We start from the raw sequence: 12,727 nt of genomic DNA, 5'->3' as shown, positions 1-12,727 counted from the left end.
CTTTTCTTTTCTTTTCTTTTCTTTTTAAAATACACATACATTGGCAAGATGCCAGGGAAGAGGAGGCTAATGATCAAATGAGAAAAACAGTTATTTAATTTCTCTTTTCCCTATTTGCTTGATAACATTTCTTGAATTTATGCAGACTTTATTATGGTGAAGTCCCTATTTTATTCTTCTCCAAAAGAGAATATGCCTAAGTACTGCTGTGCTCAGGCATCATAAACTTTCCACTAACATTTTACCATTTGAGGTTTAGTAAATTTTTACTCACAATTTTTTGTGAGGATTTCAGAGGATTCAAAAAAAAGGTTATTGGTAGCTTACAGTCAAGAACTGTATATTGGTTGAAATACCCAGATATTTATTCTATAGTATTTTGTAGCAGCCTGAAATGGTTCTGATTTTCTTCTATGAAAATGTCTTTCTCTGAGACTTTACATAACAGTCTGTATTTCAAAATATAAACATTCTGAATAGTAGTTTAAAGTTTGCAGTGGATACTTTAAATGGATTTTATTTGATTTTATCATGTGTTCATATATTTTAGGAAGTGGTTTTTAAACCAGAATGAATTGAGGCAAAGAAGAATGAAGTCTTTTCACAGGGAATCTTCAACTCTTGAAATGTTAGTTGACTTATTTTTAGATTTTTCATTTGAAAAAAGGAAATAGTGGGGATTCCTTTTGTGAGGAGAAGGTATTTTAGAATTGTCCAGGTTCCCAAATAGGGACTCTTTTGTTCAGATACTCTGAATAGGGGCTCTTTTGTGGTCATTGAATTTTACTGTTTTTTCAAGTCATCAAGTACATCCTGCTTTTTGATTTGGGCCCATGCATCAGGGATTTTACCTTTGTTTTGAAATTTTCTCTGATATTTTGCTTCTAGGTTTGATCTGAAGTGAGAGACAAACCATTTCCAGTATGGCTGGGTGGATGAGTCTGGGGTGATGCTCCACGTGGCATAGTCTCCTCCTGCCTCTCGATAGTTCTTCCATGGGAATTCCCGGCCATCTCTCAAAATAAAGGATCGATCGCTTGCTACCAAACTAGTACAGTAATCAATAACAAAGTCATCTCTTTTATAAAAATGCCATCCACCGACAGCGTGAGGACGGTGAAAAGGCACACTGTGGTCTCCTTCATGTGTCGGGATTGTGTTTGTACAAATTGCTCTACAAAAGGGACACTGTTTCCAGCAGCCACAGAGATGTTCAGAGAGCATTTTCTCAATTTGCGGAACCATTTCTTGTACCGAAACAGTCAAACAGTTCTGTTCTACTCTCTTCATTGTGGGATCCAAAGCTTCACTCATAGCTTCTTTGAGAAACTCAATATCTTTTATCTCTTGGTGTTCAATGCTTATCAGATCTTTTCGTGGGAAGATCAGATTACTCCCCAGTTGATCACAGAACAAATCCAACCACTCAGACACAGTGCTGCTTCTGTCTTTAGCTCTTTTTATGGATTCATGAATAGCAGAGAGGATGGCATTCTTGATATCATCTAAACTTATTTTTAAGAAAGTCCTTATTTTTTCACTTTCCTGGTCTTTACAGTATGTTTCAATATGCTTTTTAATGTAATTCCTAAAAAATGATTCTGAATAATGAAGGTACCTCCAGTAATTATCAAAATTTTCTTCTTCGGCCAGAGAGATGAGAATATGTTTCTCCAGGTTAGCCCTGTTTCCATTGAATGCGGGGCAAGTAGATCGTATGTCCCCAGCAATTCTGGGGGCCGTTTTTTCCCATATGGTGTTGGAGACAGCAGGAGTGAGTTTCTGCCACAGAAAATCAACAAATGTTTTGACTGAGGTTGCTCCTTGACACGAGATTTTAAAACTCATGAAGAAATCCTCTTTCTTGCTTTCCAGGTAGTTTACCGGATCATTTGCATTCTTGAATGCCCTGTGCATCTCCCTAAAATTTTCTGATGCTTTCTGGAATAAACATAAAGATAAGTCAATTTCATATTTACTTGTAAATGTATATCTTCCCTCGGTAGGTGCAGATTTCACTTCCCCTTCTATTGTTCTCAGGATTTTGTGGAAATAACTTGGATTGTAATCACACCCTTGCTTCTGAATGTTTTCTATAATTTCAGTAAATCTTGAAACAATGCGGTTGGTAGTGATATCTATAGACATTTTATCATTGTAATCTAATTGCCTTTTAATTATGCAGAATTTCTTGTTCATTTGGACATGTTCATCGTATTTGACTTGAAACTCTTCTCTGGGTTTTCTCTTTACTTTGTCCACAATATTTGTCTCCTTTTTGAAATGCTCCAAAAGAATGTTTTCAGATTCCACATCAATGTCAGGCTCTGTGACTGGAGGGAGAGTTGAGGACACATCATAGACCCATGTTTCCCAAAGCTGATTGAACTTCTCATGTAGTTGTTCCTCACTCAGTTCTGTGCCTTTTATAGTTAAAGCCAAATTTCGGCTTTTTTCTAATAATTCCTTTTCATAGCATGACTTTTTCTTGTCCAATTTTTCTTGACTTTCCTTAAAACTAATAAGTTCATTAGCTTTCTTTTGGGTGTCTGAAATAAGTGCCTCTTTAAGCTGTAGTAGCTTATTTTCAAAATTTGCTTTCCACTGAATCAGTATTTCACTATCTGGATCTTCATTAAAATATTTTTCAAGATCTTGCTTGATGGCTTCATATTTTTCTGTGACTGGAGCCTCAAGGGTGCTTTTTCTTAATATCTGGACTTGTCCATTCTGAATCTGGTTGATCAGCTGGTTCTGCAAGCCCAGCACATGACTCCTCAGCTCCCATGTCCAGGAGTTATACATGGTTTCCAGTTTGCTCATGGCCATGACCTCTTGGGTGTTCCTGAAACTGAAAATAAAGTTCTCACACACCAGGGCTCTCCACAAATCTTGAACTCGGAATTTTGTATCTGATATCTTCATGATGCCTCCCCTACATTCTTGTTTGGCTGTCAGAAGAATTCTGCTTTTCAGTTCCTGGACATTGTGGCTGTAGCGAGGATTGGGAGGGGCCATTGGAGGATTGCCATCCCAGAGGTGAGCAAAGTAGTAGATGTGAGTATTGACATCAAACTTAATGACATCACTAAAGCAGGTTACCTCTGAGCACTGTTCCTGTTCAGCTGCTGCTGCCGCCATTTCATCTAGTCTCTGTTTCAGCCGCCTTTGTCCTTCCATATTTTGTTTTTTAGCTGTAACTTCTTCCACATTCTGATGGACAAAAAGGCAACTTGGGGAGATTTTTACTTGTTTCATCCTCAGAAAGGCTTGGACAACTATTTGTAGAATATCTTGCATTTCTGATGGATTTTCCCCAAAAATATTGATCAGAGTCAAGTTTGCAAGGCCAATAACAAAGGTTGCCAACTCATTGTCATGATTCTGGGATTTGTTGCTGAGTTCTGGGGCCCGAAGTCCTTCTGTGTCCACAACAAGCACAAAGTCAAAGCCGAGTTCCTCTGCGAACGTCTCCTCCACCTTCAGGAGCTGCATGTAGGCTCCCCGGGTACACCTCCCAGCACTGACAGTGAACTGTAGCCCAAAAAGGGCATTCAGCAGGGTGGACTTCCCTGAGCTCTGCAGGCCAAGGACAGAGAGAACAAATAGCCGTTTGTCTCCAAGTTTCTCAGAGACCTTGTCAAAAATAGCTGCTACCCACTTTAGAGGCACATATGAAGCATCCCCATCCATCAGCTCAATAGGAATACCAGATATCATTAGATCTGCTGCAATCTGGGGAAGGGAGAGAAAAAGTGTATCTTTGGTGGAAAAAATTTCTTCCAGAGCTTCATATGTCTGGCCTATTTCTCTGAGAATATGCTCAATTCCCAAGGAGCAGTCACTAATCTCTGCAGAAATAGCTTCTATGTCATATTGACACTGTTTCAGGGAGGCATTCTCTGGTGCCTTCTGTTTTCCTGTTTGTACCTGGGAGCACAAAGTCTTTTTCTTTTCATTCAGTTTTTCCAAGTGACCTGCTGTCAGGTTGTCCAAAAACACACTCAGCCACTGTAAGAAGTAGAGGTTGGTATGAATTTCTGAACGTTTTTGGATAATTTCAAGGACAGAATGCATGAACTCATTGGGAGAAAAGGCTTTGTTCAATTGTTGCCTCCGTATTCTTTGTTTATCTGCCTCCATTTCACTCTTGTGTTGTTCAATGCTCTGATTTCCCTTTTCCCTCAGATGATAGAGTTCTTTGTCCTTCTTACACCAAAGATGCCACAGTCGTCCCTGAAGGGGTAGTAATTTTTCTTTCATCTGAGATCTCGGCATGTCTCCTAGTAGGGCCATGAGAACCTCTGCCTTCTCTTTGGCTTCCTTGCAGTCACTCTGGTCTTCATCAATTAGAAATCCTTGCTTCCGTGCAATCTGGGCACAGTCCTCTAAGCTAAAAGCAGTGTGAGAGAGGTCTAGCAAATCTCTGATTGTAGTTTTGAGCTCCTCTGTTAATTCTGCCTCATTTCGATTCCTGATCCCAATTCTCACTCTTTGGCCAGAAGTATTGGCCATGGTTTTTTTTTTTGTTATCAAGCAAACAGATCAAAGGTTTTGATAGCTGACACAGGCCATGGACAATTTTTCGGTTTTCTGTATTGTCATCAGAAGTTGCCATGAGCACCACAATGACGGAAGAGATCTCCTGCAGGAAGGCGAGCTGCTTCTCATGGTCCTTGGCATCTCCATGAAGATTGGTGAAGGTCAAACATTTGTCAAAGCTGTCCTCATCTTCCCCCCCAGGACAATACCAGCAGATTTCTACTACACCCTCCATCAAGAGACAGTCTTTGCTGCTCCCCCTGCAATGCCGATGAAAAAAGATATCATATTTACGTTTACTGAGTAGACAGTTCATGATCTGAGATTTGGAAGCAGAGAGGTCCTTTCCAACTCTAATAAAGGACACAATGGGAGTAGGGACACGACACATCTGCTGATTGTTGCAATTATTCTTCTCTTTTGATGATTTCCCTGCTTGCTGCCAGCTTCTCCTAATTTGGCTGAGAGACCAGAGAGAGAATTCAATCTGAGAATTGCAGGGATTAGGTACAAGCAGTGGGAGGGCAAACTGACAAATGGCAAGTTTGGACAGAATATATTGTCTGGCATAATCATCTGTACAGTGAAGAACTGCCATCTGAATATCCATAGGGTGAATGTGGGACCTAGGATGTGTGGCTGAAGGGTTAGCGGGACTATCACTTTCTTCAAGTATGTCTTCGTATGGATCAAAAGGGTCATTTTTCTGATTTGAGGCACTTGGATAGACTTGCTTCTCTGTGTTTCCATCGTCTTTGAAGACCACGTATCTCAGCCCATAATCCAGCATTAGTAGCTTCTGCAGGAAGTAGAATGGAAGCTCCTGCTCAGAGCTGGGCTGGGTGTTGTACACAGAAGTCTTGTGGATCAGGTGGAAGTTGGATCTGCTCATCCTTTTTGGGTAGTAGTATTCCAGGCCTAGTCGCTTGAGTAATTCTAAGAAGGCTTCATTTTCTATGGCCTCCAATTTGTTGCTTTCATTATCATGTGGTTCATGAAGCGGTTCCTTTTCAGGGAAGATACTTTGCAAATGTTTTCTCACATCATCTATTTGCAATGAAGACAAGGTGGCTTCATAATTCTCATCAATGAGCAATCTCAAGTCTTTCTCTAGGTTTTCCCAATCATGAGTTGCTCCAGGTTTTGTGAGGACATGTTCAACTTCTTTAGACAAGGATTGTCCCATGTGCTGTCTTAGGATTGTCAAGCGTTGTATCTTCTCCTTTGGAGAAAGAGCTGTAACTCCAACAGTGGCTGTCAGACCTGTGAGCAGCAGGAATGCCTGAGCCCTGTAGCTGCAAATATTTTTGAGATTCTGGTATTTATCATGAGCAGTTTGCATTTCCTGCAGCAGGAAGTTCAGCTCCTCACATCCCAGAAGGTACTGAAAAGTATTTTTTACCATGTGATAACCTGCCCCCAGGGCAACAGAAAGTAGCAAGAGCTGTACGTCTGCCTGTTCCGTTTCTCTCAGGTAATTCAAGAAGCATCGTAGAGACTGGCTGACCTCATAAGTGGCCTTTCTTTGTGCTTCTTCCACTATTTCTGGGGTCTCAGGTTTGGCCTTTGCTTCCATGAAGTCATTTTTGGTTTCTGTCAAGATTTTAATTAATTCAGAAAATTGGGAGATATTGACGTGCTTCTGCTCTAGTTCTGATGAGAAGATCCACTGCATGATGGATTGAGCTTGAGGAAAGTTTGTCACACTATAAATGTGAGGATCCAAAAGGCTGCGCAACTGAGATTTTATAAATTCTGTTTTATAAGTGGAAGATCTTTTGCAAAAGTTGACAGTGTTTACCACAAAATTCTGTAGGTCCCCATCTGTGAGGCATATGTTAATCCAAGTGTCATAAGATTTTATTTTGTGAGTCAACATTTGCTTGAAATTTATCAGTTTTTTAAGCTGCTCTTCAGGATCAGATACCTCCCAGGATTTCACATCCTCTAGGAAAACCCTAGCCTCCTTCACAATACTGAGTAATTCCTCTCCACTCTGGATCTGGGTAGTCAGGCCAGTCAGAGCAGTGTAGTTGTCTTTCAGGCAGATAGCTACCTTGGCAGGATCGTTAAAATCACTTCTGTGGCTGGAGAGGATGATGTCCCAAATGGGCACCAGTTGAATTCCCCGGTCAATGATACACCAGGTTTGATTACTGGCAACTAGGCCAGTTTTCCACTGGTAAAGGCCATTTGCTTCTGGTGGGCCACCTGTCTGGGCCACAGATAACTGGATTCGTGTTTGGAGATTTTGGAAGTTTGTGCTCTGAGAGTTCATTTTTGAATGAGAGTCTGTCACATCCACACCTGCAGCAACTTGCATTCCAAAGCCACTGTGGCTGCCCCTGACATAAATATCCAGGGCCTCTGCTGACTGCTGTTTTACTTCTGCCAGTTGCTCACTTTGGAAACCCTCTGAAATGGCTTTCCACCAGTAGATTCCTCCCAGGTGCAGAGGGCCCTGATTAGCATGAGAACCAAACCTATTGAAGAAGGCCTCAGTCCTGGACTTCAGTAAGAGGAGTGTGTCTGGGCCTGCACACTGACCCAGAAGGTCTTCAATGCATTTCAATTCCTGCAGAGCAGCCTTGGATAACTGGAGCTGATCAATGCGAAAGTGGCAGGAAGCCATTGGGATATAGCTGAACTTGGTTGAGCAAAGATAAGTGTGCTCAGAATGTGATTGTTGGGTTTTTTTAGATTCTGAATGTTTGCTGTGATCTACACTAGCTTCCAGGCTAAATCCCCAACCTTCACCTTTGGCTGCAGTAGTTGCACTGAAGCCTAGCTTCTCTATAGTCTGGGTGAACATGGCTTCTGCTTGAGAAGATGTAAACTCCTTTGTTTCCATCCGTGTGCCCTGCTCAGGGCCAAAGAGCGAGAACTCATTTGGGACACTGAGTAGCTCCTCTCTTGTCTCTATCAGATCTCTTTGGTTGCTGGTTTTGTAAATTCCCTGCAGGGCCAACCCTCCAGATGCCCATCTCACCAGATCTCTATCTGGGAGATTTTGCCTGTGAGACAGTGTCCCCTCCACGAGGTTGAGTTGTTTCTCAATGTTATCCATGACTTTTTTAAGGGACTTTTGCGGAGGTGGCCAGTATTCTTCAGGGATCTCCATTGCCTGCCTCAGCTCTACCTCTCTTTTACTCACTGCTTCATCCTGTTGCTGCCTCCCTTCTGACAGCAAGTCTCTTAGCTCCTGCAGTGCCTGCTCTGCCTGCTTCTGCATTTTCTTTCTCACTTCCAACTGAGACTCCCGTGACTCTGAAAGACTTTTTGAGCATGACAGTTTAAGAAGCTTCTCCAGGGCTCTTTCCTCCCAGGAATGTCGTGCTAGGGATTTGAAGTTCTGGAGGTCTTTTTCTTCTAGGTGTTGTAAGGCTTGGGCACAGGTCACACCCAGTTGTTCCTGCAGCTTGGGCAACCAGTACTCAAGTGCCAGTCCTACTTCTGTCAGCATCGCTTGAAGATCATGCCTTCTTTTGCCTCTGACCAGGGGCTCATCAGGGGTGGACTTTGCCGTGGCCATGGCTGTGGAAGAAAAGTTACTCAGTTAGCCTGTGTCATGACCTTAGGAAGTATCAGCCATATTCAGCCATATGGCCAGAACGGTGAGTGTACTAAAGATGCAAGTCTTGGAAGCTTTTCATGTCCTCCTTGCATTGTTCCAACAAATATATTCTGCTAACTGCTTCTTAATATATATTTTTTGAAAGACATCTTTGTGGGTTTTCTCATCGTAAATTGTTTTCATTACCAGTTATAGATACTTAATACTCTGGCTTTTGGCATTTCCTGTTACACAGAATTCTTTGCATTGAGAGCATTAAACTAAGAGTTGGAGTTTGCTAATATGTATGAGTTTGATAGCTTAACGTTTGTTTTAAAAACAAGAGCAAGCACAAAAAAGAATGAAATCTTGCCATTTGCAAGGATGTAGATGGAGCTAGAGAGTATGATGCTAAGCAAAATAATTCAGTTGAGAAAAACAAATATATATGATTGCAATAAGATGTGAAATTTAAGAAACGAAACAGATGAACATGGTGGAGGGGGGGCGGAAAGAGATGCAAGCCAGAAAACAGACTCCTACCTATACAGAAAAACTGAGGATAACTGGAGAGGAGATAGATGGGCAGATGGGTTAGATGGGTGATGCAGATTAGGGAGGGAGCTTGTGATAAGCACTGGGCACTGTAGGTATGATGAGCCACTACATTCTATACCTGAAACTGATTTTACACTATATGTTAACTAATTGGAATTTAAATAAAAATTGGAAACAAAAAATATTTGCTAGCAAATAGAAACCAAAAACCATCAAACAAGAGTGGTACTGTCAGTCATATTTCTGTTAGTTTCTGTCAAATCGGTGTTGAGTGGTTTCTTTCTGTCACTTATTCTTAAGCCATTTCATGATATTTATTTACTCTCCTGTCCTTTGAAAGGCACTTGTAGGGGTGCTTGGGGAGCTCAGTTGACTGAGTGTCTGCCTTTGGCTCAGCTTATGATCTCAGGGTCCTGGGATTGAGTCCCACCTCAGAATTCCTGCTTAGCGGGGAGTCTGCTTCTCCTCTTCCTCTGCCCCACCCCCACTCATGTGAACACACTCTTTCTCAAATAAACAAATAAACCTTTTAAAGAATAAAATAAAATGCATTTGTGGATGTCAACATTATGGTGGCATAAAATGTTTCTCTTTTTTTGTCCCCCCTTTAAAATAACTTATTAGATATCCACCTATGATCAAAAGTGCCTCTGTGGGCATTGTGGTATCTGATAGTGCTATATGCCAAAGGATGTGGAAGTAGTTTTGTCCACCTGTGCCTCTGGTGATAGGCAGAAGACCTCAGTTTGGCCCATGGAACCAGGAGAGCCAGCAAGCCTGTTCCAACCCCCTGGTCACAGTCAGAAAAAAACGGGCAGTGTGCTCTCACCCACAGATGAGAGAGAATTTTGGAGAAGTCAAGCCATCTTGATGGTAGATTCCTGTACAGGTTTGGTGACATTGATGGGATGGAACTTTCCACTGGTGGTAAGTGAGTGCCCATATACTCCAATTGTGTGTAACATAGCTGGAGAAATCTATTTTTCTCCAGCAACAACCAGAATAGTGAGGCAGGACCTCCATGACTTGGAGAAGGGAAGAGATTGGAAAATAAGAAGATAAGAATATCAAAGGATATTAAAGGGACATGGTTCCTGCTGATTACAGTCAGGAATTTAGCAGGAATTTCTCCCATGAGCCTCTGGGAGAACCTCACCCACAGATCTCCCCACAGGTCCATGGGTACCCTCAAACCCCCAAGTGCTAAACCCACCACTAAACTACTTCTGCCCTGCAGCCAGCAACTTGTGCATGCTCCTGAGTTCCATGGTAGCAACTTGTCGAGTAAAAAGAGTGCTATCAGCAGAACAGACCAGGATTTGTAAGGAAGAGAGAAACAATACACTTGATCTATTGTACCACCTCCTGGGAAACAGAAGTTTTCAGTAGGCAGCCTACCGAGTTTTAAGAAACAGAGAAGAGAGGTTAAGAATTTGCCAGTGGAACAGAGTGGAGAGCCCAGATATGGACCCTCAACTCTATGGTGAAATAATCTTCGACAAAACAGGAAAAAATATTCAATGGAAAAAAGACAGTCTCTTCAATAAATGGTGCTGGGAAAACTGGACAGCGATATGTAGAAGAATGAAACTCGACCATTCTCTTACACCGTACACAAAGATAAACTCGAAATGGATAAAAGACCTCAACGTGAGACAGGAATCTATCAGAATCCTAGAGGAGAACATAGGCAGTAACCTCTTCGATATCAGCCACAGCAACTTCTTTCAAGATATGTCTCCAAAGGCCAAGGAAACAAAAGTGAAAATGAACTTTTGGGACTTCATCAAGATCAAAAGATTCTGCACAGCAAAGGAAACAGTCAACCAAACAAAAAGGCAACCCACGGAATGGGAGAACATATTTGCAAATGACAGTACAGACAAAAGGTTGATATCCAGGATCTATAAAGAACTTCTCAAACTCAACACACACAAAACAGATAATCATATCAAAAAATGGGCAGAAGATATAACAGACACTTCTCCAACGAAGACATACAAATGGCTATCAGACACATGAAAAAATGTTCATCATCACTAGCCATCAGGGAGATTCAAATTAAAACCACATTGAGATACCACCTGACACCAGTTAGAATGGCCAAAATTAGCAAGACAGGAAACAACGTGTGTTGGAGAGGATGTGGAGAAAGGGGAACCCTCTTCCACTGTTGGTGGGAATGCAAGTTAGTGCAGCCACTTTGGAGAACAGTGTGGAAATTTCTGAAGAAATTAAGAATAGAGCTTCCCTATGACCCTGCAATTGCACTGCTGGGTATTTACCCCAAAGATACAGATGTAGTGAAAAGAAGGGCCATCTGTACCCCAATGTTTATTGCAGCAATGGCTATGGTTGCCAAACTGTGGAAAGAACCAAGATGCCCTCCAATGGATGAATGGATAAGGAAGATGTGGTCCATATACACAATGGAGTATTATGCCTCCATCAGAAAGGATGAATACCCAACTTTTGTAGCAACATGGACAGGACTGGAAGAATTTATGCTGTGTGAAATAAGTCAAGCAGAGAGAGTCAAGTATTATATGGTCTCACTTATTTGTGGAGCATAACAAAGAACATGGAGGACATGGGGAGATGGAGAGGAGAGGGAGTTGAGGGAAACTGGAAGGGGAGATGAACCATGAGAGCCTATGGACTCTGAAAAACAACCAGAGGGTTTTGAAGGGGTGGGGGGGGTGGGAGGTTGAGGAACCAGGTGGTGGGTAATAGGGAGGGCATGTACTGCATGGAGCACTGGGTGTGATGCCAAAACAATGAACACTGTTATGCTGTAAATAAACAAGTAAAAAAAAAAAAAGAATTTGCCATAAGAGAGCAAGAAGAATGGAGCAGTTATACCCATATAAATATAGAGAAACCCAGACATCTCAGTACCAACACCCAGAATACCCTAATTGGAGGCAACTCGTAAAGATTTAAGGAGGTGTCTGCTACCTCAAATGCGAAACTACAAGGATGTGAAAAGATAACATTAACAGAACATAACAATAATTCTCCAATAACCTAGATCAAAAGCCTGGAATTTTGTGACCTAGCTGATAAAGAATTCAAAATAACTGTTTTTGTTTTGTTTTGTTTTTGTTTTTTTTTAAAGATTTTATTTATTTATTTATTTGACAGAGAAGGAGATCACAAGTAGGCAGAGAGGAAGGCGGAGAGAGAGGGGAAGCAGGCTCCCTGCTGAGCAGAGAGCCTGATGTGGGGCTCGATCCCAGGACCCTGAGACCATGACCTGAGCCGAAGGCAGAGGCTTAACCCACTGAGCCACCCAGGCGCCCCCAAAATAACTGTGTTGAAGAAAATCAGTGAGCTACCAAAAAACTCAGAAAGAAAATTTAGTGAAATCAGGGGAAAATAATGTGAATAAAATGGTACTTACCGCTTGGGGTGGAGTCAAGATGGCGGAGAAGTAGCAGGATGAGACTACATCAGGTAGCAGGAGATCAGCTCAATAGCTTATCTAAACATTGCAAACACCTACAAATCCAACAGGAGATTGAAGAGAAGAAGAACAGCAATTCTAGAAACAGAAAATCAACCACTTTCTGAAAGGTAGGACTGGCAGAGAAGTGAATCTAAAACGACGGGAAGATAGACCATGGGGGAGGGGCTGGCTCCTGGCAAGCGGCGGAGGAACGGAGCACAAAATCAGGACTTTTAAAAGTCTGTTCCACTGAGGGACATTGCTCCAGAGGCTAAACCAGGGTGAAGCCCACGCAGGGTCAGCGTGGCCCCAGGTCCTGCAGGGTCACAGAAGGATCGGGGGTGTCAGAGTGTCGCAGAGCTCGCAGGTATTAGAACAGAGAAGCCGGCTACAGAGACAGAGCCGAGGACTGAACTCTCAGCTCGGGGTTACCTTGAACTGGTTGTGGGCTGGGTGAGCTCGGAGCGCGGCTAGAGGCTGGGGATACGGGAGTTATTGGGTGCTGTCCTCTGGGAGCGCACTGGAGTGGGGCCCCGGGTTCTCGGCTCCTCCGAGCGGGAGAGTAGGAGGCCGCCATTTTCATTCCGGTCCTCCAGAACTCTACGGAAAGCGTTCAGAGAACAGAA

The 12,727-nt window shown here is 42.4% G+C and overlaps 1 protein-coding gene across 1 annotated transcript; it reads right to left on the bottom strand.

The window, feature by feature from the left end:
* Positions 1 to 587: 587 nt before the first annotated feature.
* Positions 588 to 12,100, bottom strand: LOC123949791 (interferon-induced very large GTPase 1-like). The gene is given in 3 exon segments (XM_046017423.1): positions 588 to 4,527; positions 4,529 to 8,076; positions 12,057 to 12,100. Coding segments are annotated over 2 exon segments (7,290 nt in total). The 5' UTR covers positions 8,075 to 8,076; positions 12,057 to 12,100; the 3' UTR covers positions 588 to 783.
* Positions 12,101 to 12,727: the final 627 nt, after the last annotated feature.

The sequence above is a fragment of the Meles meles genome, chromosome 8 (genome assembly GCF_922984935.1).
Source record: "Meles meles chromosome 8, mMelMel3.1 paternal haplotype, whole genome shotgun sequence".
Classification (NCBI taxonomy): domain Eukaryota; kingdom Metazoa; phylum Chordata; class Mammalia; order Carnivora; family Mustelidae; genus Meles; species Meles meles.
The sequence above is the reverse complement of the archived record's forward strand: the minus strand, read 5'-3'. Positions and strand labels throughout refer to the sequence as shown.